Genomic DNA, 13,301 nt, shown 5'->3' with positions numbered 1-13,301 from the left:
TTTTCTGAAGAAGGGTCTAGGCCCGAAACATCAGCCTTCCTGCTCCTCTGATGCTGCTTGGCCTGCTATGTTCATCCAGCTCTACACCTCGTTATCTCTAGTCTAACCAGTGATGCCCACATCCGGTGAAAGAATAAAATATTAAAATCTGGAGATAAGCTGAAGACTTTAGATTGTGCAAGTTGATTACTTACTGGCTGAGGCATTAGGAAACTGCTCTATGACAAGTTTTGCATTACTGCACCTGGAGTATTTAGGGAACAAACAGACTGGCATTACCCAAATATTTTTCACTCAGACAACAAAGTAAGTTGGGAACTCTTACATTATAAATGCCTACAATAACAAACAAATATTGTCCTCATTATACAGTATCAACAAAATAAAGTAACAATGCGAAACTAACAAAGTGACCTCTGTACATAGAATAAAATTATCCTGTATTAATAATTTTAGAAATAGGGTGAAGCAAAGAAGAATAAGGCTACTGAAGTCTTGAGAAATAAATGAAGAACATTGCTAAAACTATTGTTAGGATCAGGGACCAAATAATCAGATATGTAAACCTTTTGTTCAGAGTGAAGGCTCTCTGATGGGAAAGTTAGGGAATGGTAAGATGTCATGAATGGTGTGCCACAAGAATCAGTGCTGGGGCCTCAATTCTTTACAATTTATAGAAATGATTTGGATGAAGTGATTGAAGGTATGGTAATTAAATTTACTTAAGACAGAATGATAGGTAAGGTGGTGAGTTGTGAAGTGGACATAAGGAGCCTACAAAAGGGATGCAGATCAGTTAAGTGAGTAGGCAAAGATGTGTCAAGTGAAGTACAATGTGGGAAAGTGTCGAATATTCCGTTTTGGTAGAAAGAATAAAGAGAGGCATATTAGAATTAGGTTTAGGTTTTATTATCACGTATTCAAGTACAGAAGTACATGAGTACAGTGAAAAAAGTTTACAATGTTGCCATTCCTAGCGCCACTTTAGGTACAAAGGTACTTCGGTACAAAATCCCAGGTCCAGATAAGGAAATAAAGAATAAAAATTAAAAGTTAAATATTACAGTCCTTCTTACAATAAAATATAAAGATAAAGAAATGAATTTAGAAGCTCGACAGTCAAAATGGTAAGGTTGCAGAGCTCCGAGATGGAGAGAGATCTGGGGGTCCTAGTGTATGAATCACAGGCAGTAACTAATCAGAAAGCTAATAGAATGTTGTGTTTTATTGCAAGGAGATTTGAATGCAAGAGTAGCAAGGTTATGCTTCAGTTATACAAGGTATTGGTGAGACCGCATCTGGAGTACTTTCTATGGTACTGATGACCATACGTGGGGAAGGATATTAATGTGTTGGAAGCAGTTCAGAGATGGTTTACTAGCCTAATAACTAGAATGAGCAGATTGCCTTATGAAGAAAGACTAGGAAGGCTAGGCCTGCATCCTCTGTAGTACAGATGAGTCAGAGGTGACTTATTTGAAACATACAAGATCCTGAGAGGACTTACCCAGGTAGATGTTGAAAGGATCTTATGGGAGAATCTAGAATTAGGAGTGATAGTTTAAAAATAAAGAATTGCCAATTTAAAACAGAGATAAGGACTTTTTCTCCCGCCCCTCTGGTGGATTGAGAGACTTTACAATTCTCTTCCTCAAAAGGCACTGGATGCAGAATCTTTAAACATTTTTAAGGCAGAGGTAGATAGATAGATTCTTGATTACCAAGATAATTAAAGATCTTTGGAGATATGCAGCAATGCAAAGGTTAAAATTGACTTAGTAATGATCTGGCGGAGCAGGCTTGAAGGACTGAGTGGCCAACTCCTGTTCCTAATTCATAAAGTCATACAGCATGGAAACAGACCCTTCGGTTCAAATTGTTCGTGCCAATCAGATAGCCCAAATCTGACCTAGTCCCCTTTGCCAGCATTTGGCCCATATCTCTCTAAACCCTTCCTATTCAAATGTTTCAATTGTACTCACCTCTACCTCTTCTTCTGGCAGTTTGCTCTACATACACACCTTCTGTGTGAAAAAGTTACCCCTCTCAGCTTAAACCCATACCCTCTAGTTTTGAAAACCCACCCTAGGAAAAAGACATTGGCTAGTCGCCCTATCCATGCCCCTCATGATTTTACAAACCTCTATGAAGTTACCCCTCAGCCTCCGATGCTCCAGGGAAAATAGTCCCAGCCTATTCAGCCTCTCCCTATAACTCAAACCCTCCATTCCTGGCTACATCCTTGTAAATCTTTTCTGCATCCTCTCAAGTTTAACAACATTCTTCCTAATAGAAGGGTAACAAGAAGTGTACGCAGTACTCCAAAAGTGGCCTCATCAATGTCGTATACAGCTGCAACATAATGTCCCAACACCTATACCCAATGCTTTCACCAATGAAGGCAAGCATGCCAAACGCTTTCTTCACCACCCTGTCTACCTGTGACTCCACTTTCAAGGAACTATGCACCTGAACCCCTAGTCTCTTTGTTTGGCAACTCTCCACAGGGCTCTACCATTAACTGTATAAGTCCTGCCCTGGTTTGCCTTACCAAAATGCAACACCTCACATTTATCTAAACTCCACCTGCCACTCCTTGGTCCATTTGCCCATATATCAAGGTCCCGTTGTACTCGGAGGTAACCTTCTTCACTGTCCACTACACCACCTACTTTGGTGTCATCTGCAAACTTACTAACCTCCTATATTCACAACCAAATCATTTATATAAAATAACAAAAAGCAATGGACCCAGCACCAATCCTTGTGGCATACTGCTGGTCACAGGCCTCCAGTCTGAAAAGCAACCCTCTACCACCACCCTCTGTCTCCTACCTTCAAACTAATTTTGTATCCAGTTGGCTGGCTGTCTACAGATCCTGTGTGATCTAACCTTACAAACCAGTCTACCATGCAGAACCTCGTTGAACACTTTGCTGAAGTCCATATAGTCAACGTCTACTGCTCTGCCTTCATCAATCTTCTGGGTCACCTCTTCAAAAAAAAAAACACAATCGAGTTAGTGAGATACGATTTCCCATGCACCAAGCCATGGTGACCATCCTTAATCAGTCTTTGCCTTTCCAACTACATGCAAATCCCGTACCTCAGAATCCCCTCCAACAACTTACCATATTCTTATGAATATGTTGCTTGAAAAGGGTGATACAAGTAGATTCTGCTGTAATTTTGGAAACAAATGGAACTTTATACTTGAAATGGATAAACTTCCAGGGAAATGGAGGAAAGAACTGAAGAGTGGGGCTAATTGGATAAGCTCTTTCAAAAATCTGATGTAAACATTCTGCTACAAATATCTTGGTGAGTCATATCTAAGACAGTGAAGTGTGTGAACTGAAATATTATGAAAAAGAATACAGGAAACAGCATTGGGCTAAGCATCAGCTTCACTGATTCCAAGGCGTGGTGCAATTTATTAGCTTTCTCTGATAGGACTGTTGTGTATCATGGTAACCAAAGGTAAATAGAAAAAGAACCAAAGCACTTACATTTCCATGGTGGCTTTCACAACCACTTAAATAAATTCTCAGTAATTACTTCTACATCATCAGAAACACAGCAGACAACCCTTACATAAGCAGGATCTGCATACTTTAATGAGATAATGAACTGAAACTCTGTATTAGTGAGGCCATTGATTGATGGATAAATATTGATCAGAAGAAACTGCTGTATCCATTGCCCCTGCAAGCTCCAGACATACAAGTACCCTGTTTCAGCGTGGGCCCAAAGCATGAATAAAGTGACTCTGAAGTGTAAATACTATTTACAGAGCAATCAGTCTATGGTCATGACAGTATTCAGACATCAGGTGGGAATCGAGATGGTGTCCTGTCTGTTTGCTGTTGTGAATGAGGTGGTACATTCTCCCCGTGTCTCTGTGGGTGTCCTCCAGGTGCTCCAGTCTCCTCCCACAGTCTAAAGACATGCAGGTTAGGTGGATTGGCCATGCTAAATTACCCACAGTATCTAGTGATGTGTAGACTAGGTGGATTAGCCATGGGAAATGTAGGGTTACAGGGATAGGGTAGGGGTGAATGCTCTTCGGAGTGTCAGTGTGAACTTTACTATGGGCCAAATGGCCTGCTTCCACACTGTAGGGATTCTATGATTCTAATGTAAAAGATCCAAAGAATGATAAGGGAGCTCGCCACTTGTACTGGTTAACCTTTCTCTCTCAGTTAACAGCTCCAGAAACAGAAATAGATTTGAACACTTGCTTTTTAGTAGTTGTGGAATCTTGCTGTACACAAATTAGTAGCCATATCTCCCCGTACTGCAATACATGAAAACGGTTCACTGACTGTATGAAGCTTTGAGACTCTTTCAGCAGATGAAAAATGATAATTGTTTAGTCTGAACTGTGATTTGTCATGATGTGTGTGAAACTGTCTGTGTTTGCAGCATTCAGTGTCCATCCCAGATAGGCTGTAGAAGGAGGTCACTGAATGAAAGTTAGCTGCTGAGAATTCAGCAAAACTGAGGCTTAGTACTTAGGAAAAAGGGCCAACAGAACTTCTTAGCATTGAAACTCGTCCACATTTGTTGAATCTTTCAGCGTGGCATGGATAATGTGGCCTGCCTACAGCACTTTGATCTGATTACACAGCAGATCTTGCCCTGTTGTTACACTCAAGGGAAAGAAAGTGCCAAATGTCATCAGCTCACAATAGTTCAAAATGATATCCACAATGACAGATACTGCATGAGGCTGTTTCTTAAAGATTAGTTTAAAACAAACGACAACAGCAAAGCACAAAATAATTTCAACAAATCTTTCAGCCTCAAATTCCCTTCCTTTCAAACTAATTCAAAAGCAGGACAACGCAGGTTTATTTATGCAAGTCAGACATTTTACAAAGACAAATTTAGGGAATGAAACTCAATTAGAAGCTTCCTATGATGGTAGTTACAGAGAATGCACATGTGGGAAACAGGTCTATGTCTCTATACACTTAGGATGTTTTGGAGCTTAAACGAGATCGACAGACACTGAAGCTGCAAAGCCCTAATGTTTGATTTTAATTTCTGTCTGTCATTTGTCCTGAAACCAAGAATGGTGCCTGAACTGAAATGGCAAGGACATTCATTATCATTGGATCCACTTGTGCACATTTTGACAATTTAGAACTTTTAACTTTGACCTGCAAATGGGCTGTCTTATGAATGAGAAGACAAGTCATACAGCTGTGTTATTTCTGAGTAGGAACATTTTATACTTCTCTAAAAAATCTGAGTTGGTGCAAGTAGAGATAGCCAATTTCAGCTAGCAGTAAATGGTCTTACCATAGACACCAGTTTCACAGGTGCTTGGGGTGGGCAAGGTTGGAATAACCATTATTTTGGAACCCTGGTGGAAATATGCATTCTGATGTTATCCAATAGCAACATGGCAGCCTGATGTGAAGTTGCCCACAGCTGGCTTGATGGCGGTCTCACTCAGGTTAAGAATGATTACTTGGGCATGTAAGTGGAGAATGACAGTATCTGGAAGCCACTTCCTGGGCACTGGTTCAAGGGGAAGGAAAACCCTGGAGATGGTGGCAACACAAGGGAAGTATCTTACTGGAAAATCAAGACAAATGTATAAATCTTTACTTGATTGGAAACCTGTTGGTCTTATCCAGTCTATTATTCAGTCCAAACAACATGACAGATACTCAGTAAACTGATAATAATGAACAGAAATGCTCCAAGAAAGTTTAGATGTGAAACTGGCAACAGGGTAAACTGGACCATGGCAGGCTGGCAGCCTATTTTTCACTTTGCCTGATTTGTATCAACTTTAATGGATAGAGTCAACTAGGACAGAGGGCTAGATGTTATTGCCCTAAAAAGTCAATGGTACCCACTATATTTGCATAATGTCAACTTGGCAGAAAAATCCATGTGTCAGGGCTTTCCACATCATTTATTTAAATGGAAAATCAAAAGAGAGAAATTCTTCCATATAATATTACAAAGTTGTTCATATTGTACGTGGTTGCTGTTGCTTCAGCCATTCTTGCAGACTACTTAGGAATCAGCACAGTTCTCATCCAGTGTGTAGTGACACAGAATTTAGAACACATTCATTTCTCCGATTTCTCATATATCAAAATTTTAAACTTTGTGTGGATATCATTAGAATGAAACCCAATGGATAAAATCAAGCCCAGCACTTAAAATTAACCATCACTATCTGACAACACCCACCTTACCTGACTGTCAAATGTATATGACAGCAGTGAACCAAAAAGAAAGCACGGCCAGCACAGCAGTTGTGGTTAAATCCCACATTGTGCCACCATATTATTTATGTCGTGAGCAAGCCACACTTCTCTCATAATAAGCTGGCAATGGGTCAAAAGTCATGTGTGTCCACTTACTGCGATAATATCGTCTTGCTTCAGATTCATCTCAGTTATTACGGTTAAAGAAGCAGCAACGGTGCCCATTCTCAATGGGTCACAGGATGCAACTTACAAAAGATCAATTTCAGAAACATCTCTCCAGTGCCCACTCAGATTAAACAAAGTAAACAGCATCCAGTCACTTGCCTTTGATATCCAAATAATGGTAAAAGCTGCAGTGAACAACAATGCTGCAAATAGGTCTATACCCTGAAAAATCCATTACTTGATTTCTTTTAGCCCCAAAATTTGCAGCAGGATTCTGACTATGCATAATTTAGGCAATGGTCTCTTCAGTGTTGGTCTCTGCAATATTGGAAATAGATAAAAGGTAATGACAATTATCATGGGGAAAAAGGGGAAAAGAGGTATAACTGAAGATCGTTCAGCAAGCAGCACTTCCAACCAGTGTTTCACATTCCAATCTTACAAGGATCTTCTCATAGAAAAATGAAGCACCTGCCCCGAGTTTAGCTTGATCTGGAGCAAATCTTCATATTAAAAAATGCACCTTTTTATAAACATGCAGAGAAGGCCTCCGATTCCGGTCAGAGTGACCAAAGCTAGTAACCGGACTGCTAAGAAGTCCAGTGAGTCTTCAAGCTGAGAGTGCAGTTTGCAAACCTGCCGATAAGTACTGGCACTGTCCCCAGAGTTATCGATCACATGGTTTGCCAGCTTCCGCTTCTGCTCCAATGGCATTTGGGCACCAATGCGGTGCTCTGCCTCCACCTGCGTTAAATGATTTCGTTTCATCAGCCGGGTCAGCTGGCTCTGAGGATCACTGTAGCACAATAAACACAGCAGTCAGCCATATGCCACAAGTATAGCCATACTGACACAAGACATCACCAAAACAGCTAAGGAGTTAGATTTTCTTTTAATTTTCAACTAACAAGATGTTATGATCTGGAAGGCATAGCCTGAAAAGGCAGTGAAAGTACATTCAATAATAACTTTCAAACAGTAATTGGATAAATACTTGAAAAGAAATGCATGACTATGGAAAGGAACAGGAGCAAGTGACAATACTGCTTTACAAAGAGATATAATTATAAAGACAGGTACAAAAGGTTGAGTGGTCACCTTTTGCACTGTATTATTCTACAAATTATTCATCAACTTTTGATTTTATATGTTTCCTCAGCCAATCAACGAGCAATTTGAGTGGTGTGGTACCAAGCTACACAAAGCAGGAAAAGCGGACTCTTGTTCCTGGTCTGTGCGGAGTGATCCGAGCAAAAACCAACAGTTGAAGCATAATGTTCAGAAAGGGGAAAATTAAGATTTGGACAGGCTTCCTATTCCTTCTTGTTTTGTGTCGTCCCCATTTTCAATGACCCATCCTATAAGGGGCTTCTGTGCAATATTTTTCATGCATTAAAGGCCAGCTAACACACACTCCCCGGGCATGGAGTAGTATTCAGGTTACAATGCCTCACAGTACCTCCATTCTGACCCAAAATGATGATCCACATACTTTTTTTTAAATAGTCAATGTCTTGGACAACTTTTTCAAGACCAACTTCAACTAGGGGAAAAGTCAGAGACAAAATACAGAATGTTCACAATTCTTTGGTATACATAGGCTATTAAGTATAATCAATGACTATGCTAGTAGGTTTCCATGCATTTACATAAAAACTTACCAGTAAACAACAACAGTATGCTTCATAAACCTGAGCAACTTGTTAGTCTCAAACAAGAGTGGAACATCGAGGATAACATAGCGGTATCCTGCAGACAAAAAAAAATGGTTACACTACTACGTTCACTCCTGTACTATGCTAGACAAAATGAATCCATTTTTAGCCTGTGTGGTCTCAGACAACATTGCCTCTTGACTGATTGCAATTTAACACAGAAAATCCACACAGAATGGAAGACTGCTGAGGAGATTCAGGTGGTGCTGTGGCCTTTTTTCATAGAATCCCTACAGTGTGGAAACAGGCCATTCGGCCCATCAAGTCCACACCAACCCTCCAAACAGCATCCCACCCAGACCCACTCCTTACTCTATCTGTGCGTTTCCCACCGTAGACACTATGGGCAATTTAGCATAGCCAATTGACCTAACCTGCACATCTTTGGACTGTGGGAGGAAACTGGAGTATCTGGAGGAAACCCACGTAGACATGGGGAGAACGTAAAAACTCCACACAGACAATCACCAAGGCTGGAACTGAACCTAGGGCCCTGGCGCTGTGAGGCAGCAGTGCTAACCACTGAGCCACCGTGCCAGTCTTTTTGTCACTTTCACATATTAGATCGAGCCTGTTTGCCACTGAATAAGATCATGACTGTAGCCTCAACTTTGCATCCAAGCACATCTCCAATACTCTTTGACTCCTGTCTTGTTAAAGTATCTATCCACCTCTGTTTTAAAAATGTTCTATGATCTATCCTTCACCACTGTGAGGAAAGAGAATTCCACAGACTCTCAAATCTCTGATAAAAATTCTCCGAATCTCTGTCTTAAATAGGAGACCTACTTTCCTTTTAAACTCTTTCCCCTAGTCCTAGATCTCCTTAAGGAAAGCATCCTTTCAGCCTCTACACTTTAAAATATTCTCAGGATCTCCTGTGTTTCAATAAGATCAGCTTCCACTCTTCTAAACTCCAATGGTTAAAGACTTAACTCATCCAAATTTTCCTATTAAATAATCCCCTCATTCCAGGAATCAGTTGAATGAACCTCTGAAAAGCTTCTACTGCAATTATGCCCTTTCTTAAATAAGGAGACAAAGACTGAACAGTCTTCAGATGTGGTTTCACCAACACCCTGTGAAACTGTCGCAAAGCATTCCTACTTTTTCCCCTTGCAATAGACATTTGCCTTATTAATCACTTGCTCTATCTGCATACTAATGTACCAAACATGCAGATCCCTCAGTACCTCAGAATTGTACAATTTAAATAACATGATGCTTTTCTACTCTTCATGACAAAGTATGTAAGTTCACACTTTCTGACATTATATTTCGTCTGCCAAACTTTCACCCATTCTCAATGTATTTACATGCCTAGCAGACTCATCATGTTTATTTCACAAATTAATTTCCTACCCACCTTTGTGCCATCAGCAAAATTAGCTACCATATATTTAGTTCCTACATCTAAGTCATTGGTATCAGTTGCAAGTAGTTGAGATTGCAGCACTGATCCCGATGGCACTTCATTTATTGCACGTTGCTAACCTAAATATGAAACATTTATGCAGACTCTTTTTCCTGCCTGATCCAGATTGCCAATGATTCCCTGACAACCCAAAGATCTCACTGCTACCAAATCCCTCAACTGTCTCTGTAGCACTATTAGTCAGCACGTTCCGCTGTTAACTGAAAGGTTGATGACTCGAGGACGCTCTTGGACAGAGTTTTGGGTGGCACAGTGGCTAGCACTGCTGCCTCACAATGCCAGGGATCCAAGTTCCATTCCAGTCTTAGGTGACTGTCTGTATGGAATTCGCACATTCTTCTCGTACCTGCATGGGTTTCCGCGGGTGCTCTGGTTTCTTCCCACAGTCCAAAACTATGCAGATTAGGTGGAATGGCAGTGCTAAATTGCCTGTAGTCACCAAGGCTGTAGGTGGATTAGCCATGGGAAATGCAGGGTCATGGGAATAGGGTGGGGGGTTGCTGGGTCTGTGTGGAATGCTCTTCAGAGGGTCAGTACAGACTTGACTGGCCAAATGGCCTCTTTCCACACTGTAGGGATTCTACTTTTTAAACTGTCTTGAATATGCTCAACAACTGAGCAGCTGCAACTCTCTGGGACAGAGAACACCGAAGATTTACAACATTTAGAGTAAACAATTTCCTCAACTCATTCCAGATGTTTGGCCTCTTATCCAAAGCTTGTGTCCTGTTGTTCTAGACTCTCCAGTTAAAGGAAACATCCTCTCAGCAACTCTATGTAAAACTCCCTCAGAATCACTAAGCTTCAACAAGATCCCTTCCATTTTCCAATTTTCAGAAAATTCCGACACAGAAATCAATTTTATCACAGGAATCAATCTAGAAAACACAAAAGCAAAATCAAGCAGATGGGGGAGATTTGAAATGAAACCAAGGTTGGAAATCAGCAGCAGGTTAGGCAGCATTTGTGAAGATAAACACAGTGAATATATCAAGTCAAAAATCTTTGCATTGTGCCACTGCAGTGGAGTTGGAGCACATTAGCAAGTAATGGCTAAATGATGTGAGTCCTTAGGAGAGGTCGCTGAATGAGTGTCAAGGAGGAGGAGTAGTGCTGGATGGGTAACTGAATAGATCAGTGGGTAAACAAGTGTGGGAGAGGTGCTCAAGTGAGTGAGGGGATTAGTGGTTGGGTGAATGAGTGAAGGGTAGAAAATTAATGAGCGGGAATTGTTCATGAGTGAGAGAGTGAAAAGAGTGGGAAGGGCAATATCAAGACAGACAGCAAAGTTTCTTTAAATACATAAAAAGGAAGAGAGAGGCCGAAATGGGTCTTCACAGCAGAAGATATTAATCAAAGGATGAAAGGAAGAGAAGAAATAAATGCAATAACTATCACAAGAGTAAAAACGCCAGGGCAAATACTGGGACTAAAGACTGATAAGTCCCTTGGACACAATGGGATCTATCCTAGGATATTAAAAGAAATAGCTACAAAGATAGCAGATGCACTGGTAGCAGTCTCCCAAGGATCCTTAGATTCTGCAAAAGTCACCAAGGAAAAGCAAAGTGCAACTCACGTCTTACCTCGTATAAAGTATTTAAAGATTTGTTTGAGCATGGCTTTGTGGATTGCTGGGTGAGTGATGGAATTCAACAGCTGACGTTTTTCCACATCAGAGAAGATGATGTTGCCCAGTTTTTCCCTGTTGATTTTTCTGTCCTCCAACAGGATCTCCTCACCAAACGAGCGAACTATTGCCCAATATGCTGGAGAATCCGGCTCAACAACTATGCAAAATAAACAAAGACAGTCACTGTTAACTGTAAAATGCACAAACCAATTACACACAGAAAAAGGCTATGCAGCTCAGTAAACCACTGTTTTCATTCATTCAGGAGATGAGGATTTTGCTGGCTGAGCTAACATTTGTTTCCCATCCCTAATTGCCCTCAAGAAGGTGGTGGTGAGCTGTCTTCTTGAACTGCTACAGTCCATTTGCTGTAAGTGCACCTACAATGATGTTAAAGAGGAAGTTCTAGAATTTTGATGCAGTGACACTGAAGAAATAGCAATGTATTTCCAAGATGTCTTGGAGAGGAACATGCAAGTGGTGGTGTTCCCATGTAGCTATTTTCCTTGTCCTTCTCAATGTTTGGGGTTGTGGATTTGGAAGGTGGAGTGTGCAGAACTTCGCTGAACTTCTACAGTGCATCTTGCAGAGCTGCACACTATTCTGATGAAGGGTCTAGGCCCGAAACATCAGCCTCTCTGCTCCTATGATGCTGCTTGGCCTGCTGTGTTCATCCAGCCCTGCACCTTGTTGTCTCGGATTCTCCAGCATCTGCAGTTCCTACTATCTCTGCACACTATTCTTACTGTTTATTGGTGAGTGAATGTTTGTTGTGAGATGCTGATCAAGTGGGATGCTTTATCTTGGATGGTACCAAGCTTCTTTCACTCATCCAGGAAAGTGAATTATATTCCAACACACTCTTGACTTGAGTTTTTTAGATGGCCACGAGGCAATGGTTTGATTCTCTCTTGTTATAGATAGTCATTGCCTGGAACTTGTGTCTCGCAGACATTATTTGCCACTTGTCAGTGTTGTCCAGGTCAGGTGCATTGGACGTGGGGTGGTTCAGTAGCTGAGGAGTTGTGAGTTATGTCATACATTGTGCAATCATCATTAAAAATCCCCATTTCTGATTTTGTGACAACACTGAATGTCAAGGGGCGGTGGTTAGATTGTCCCTTATTGGTGACAGTCATTGCCTGACATTTGTGTAGCGCAAATGTTATTTGCCACTTGGCAAAACAAGCCTGGATATTGAGTCAACAGAGTGTGGAGCTGGAGGAATACAGCAGGTCAGGCAGCATCAGAGGAGTAGGAAAGTCGACGTTTCAGGTCAGGACCCTGCTTGTGAACTGGGGAGGGGTAAGGGAGCTGGGAAATAAATATAGGAAGGAGGGGATATAGTTCAGATCTTGTTCAAATACAACGTGGACTGCTTCAATATATTTCATTACTTTACTGATGATCGAGAGTAGATTGATGGTGTAGTAATTGGCTGGGTTGGATTTGTCCTGCTTTTTGCATACAGGGTATACCTGTCAAATTTGATGTCAGTGTTGTAACTATACTGGAACAGCTTGGCTAGGGGAGCAGCAAATTCTGAAGCATAATTCTTCAGTATTGTTGCCAGAATGTTGTCAGGGCCCACTGCTTTTGCAGCCTCCAACCATTTCTTGGTATCATATGGAGTGAATCAAATTGGGTGAAGACTGGTTATCTGTGATGCTGGGGACCATTGGAGGTGGCCAAGATGGATCATCCACTCAGCACTTATGACTGAAGACTGCTGCAAATGCTTCTGTAAACTGTGCTGCTCACAAAAAAAAGTTTATATTTGGGAGACAACACTTTTAACCTGTAGTGAAACTAAATTTCTCTAGCTCTGGGAAAGAAAGGTGTCATTGGATTTCTAGCTGTGAGGTTATTTCTGAAAAGTGACCCTGGTGAGTTGGCATTCTCATGATTCGATTCCACTTCCATGGAGTTTGCACATTTTTCCCGTAAATGCATTGATTTGCTCCAGTTTCCTCCCACAGTCCAAAGACGAGCAGGTTAGGTGGATTGGCCATGCTAAACTGCCCATAGTGCTCATGTTGTGCAGGATAGGAAGAAATAAGAAATGCAGGGTTATAGGGACTGGGTCGGAGGCGGGGTGGGGGGGGGGGGGGGGGGGG

At 41.3% G+C, this 13,301-nt stretch overlaps 1 protein-coding gene across 6 annotated transcripts in view; it reads right to left on the bottom strand.

The window, feature by feature from the left end:
* The window catches only part of dcakd (dephospho-CoA kinase domain containing), a 45,136-nt gene that overhangs the window by 13,336 nt on the left and 18,499 nt on the right, over positions 1-13,301 (bottom strand). For all 6 annotated transcript variants that reach the window (XM_048614551.1, XM_048614554.1, XM_048614552.1 and 3 more), the window contains 3 exons: positions 11,138-11,341; positions 8,063-8,150; positions 6,925-7,197 (listed from right to left, as the gene is read on the bottom strand). In XM_048614551.1, the coding sequence (XP_048470508.1) occupies positions 6,925-7,197; positions 8,063-8,150; positions 11,138-11,341 (565 nt within the window). The remainder of the gene's footprint in view (positions 1-6,924; positions 7,198-8,062; positions 8,151-11,137; positions 11,342-13,301) is intronic.

The sequence above is a fragment of the Rhincodon typus genome, chromosome 30, assembly GCF_021869965.1.
Source record: "Rhincodon typus isolate 14 chromosome 30, sRhiTyp1.1, whole genome shotgun sequence".
In the NCBI taxonomy this organism is placed as follows: Eukaryota; Metazoa; Chordata; class Chondrichthyes; order Orectolobiformes; family Rhincodontidae; genus Rhincodon; species Rhincodon typus.
Note: the sequence above shows the minus strand (reverse complement) of the source record. Positions and strands in the feature narration are given on the sequence as shown.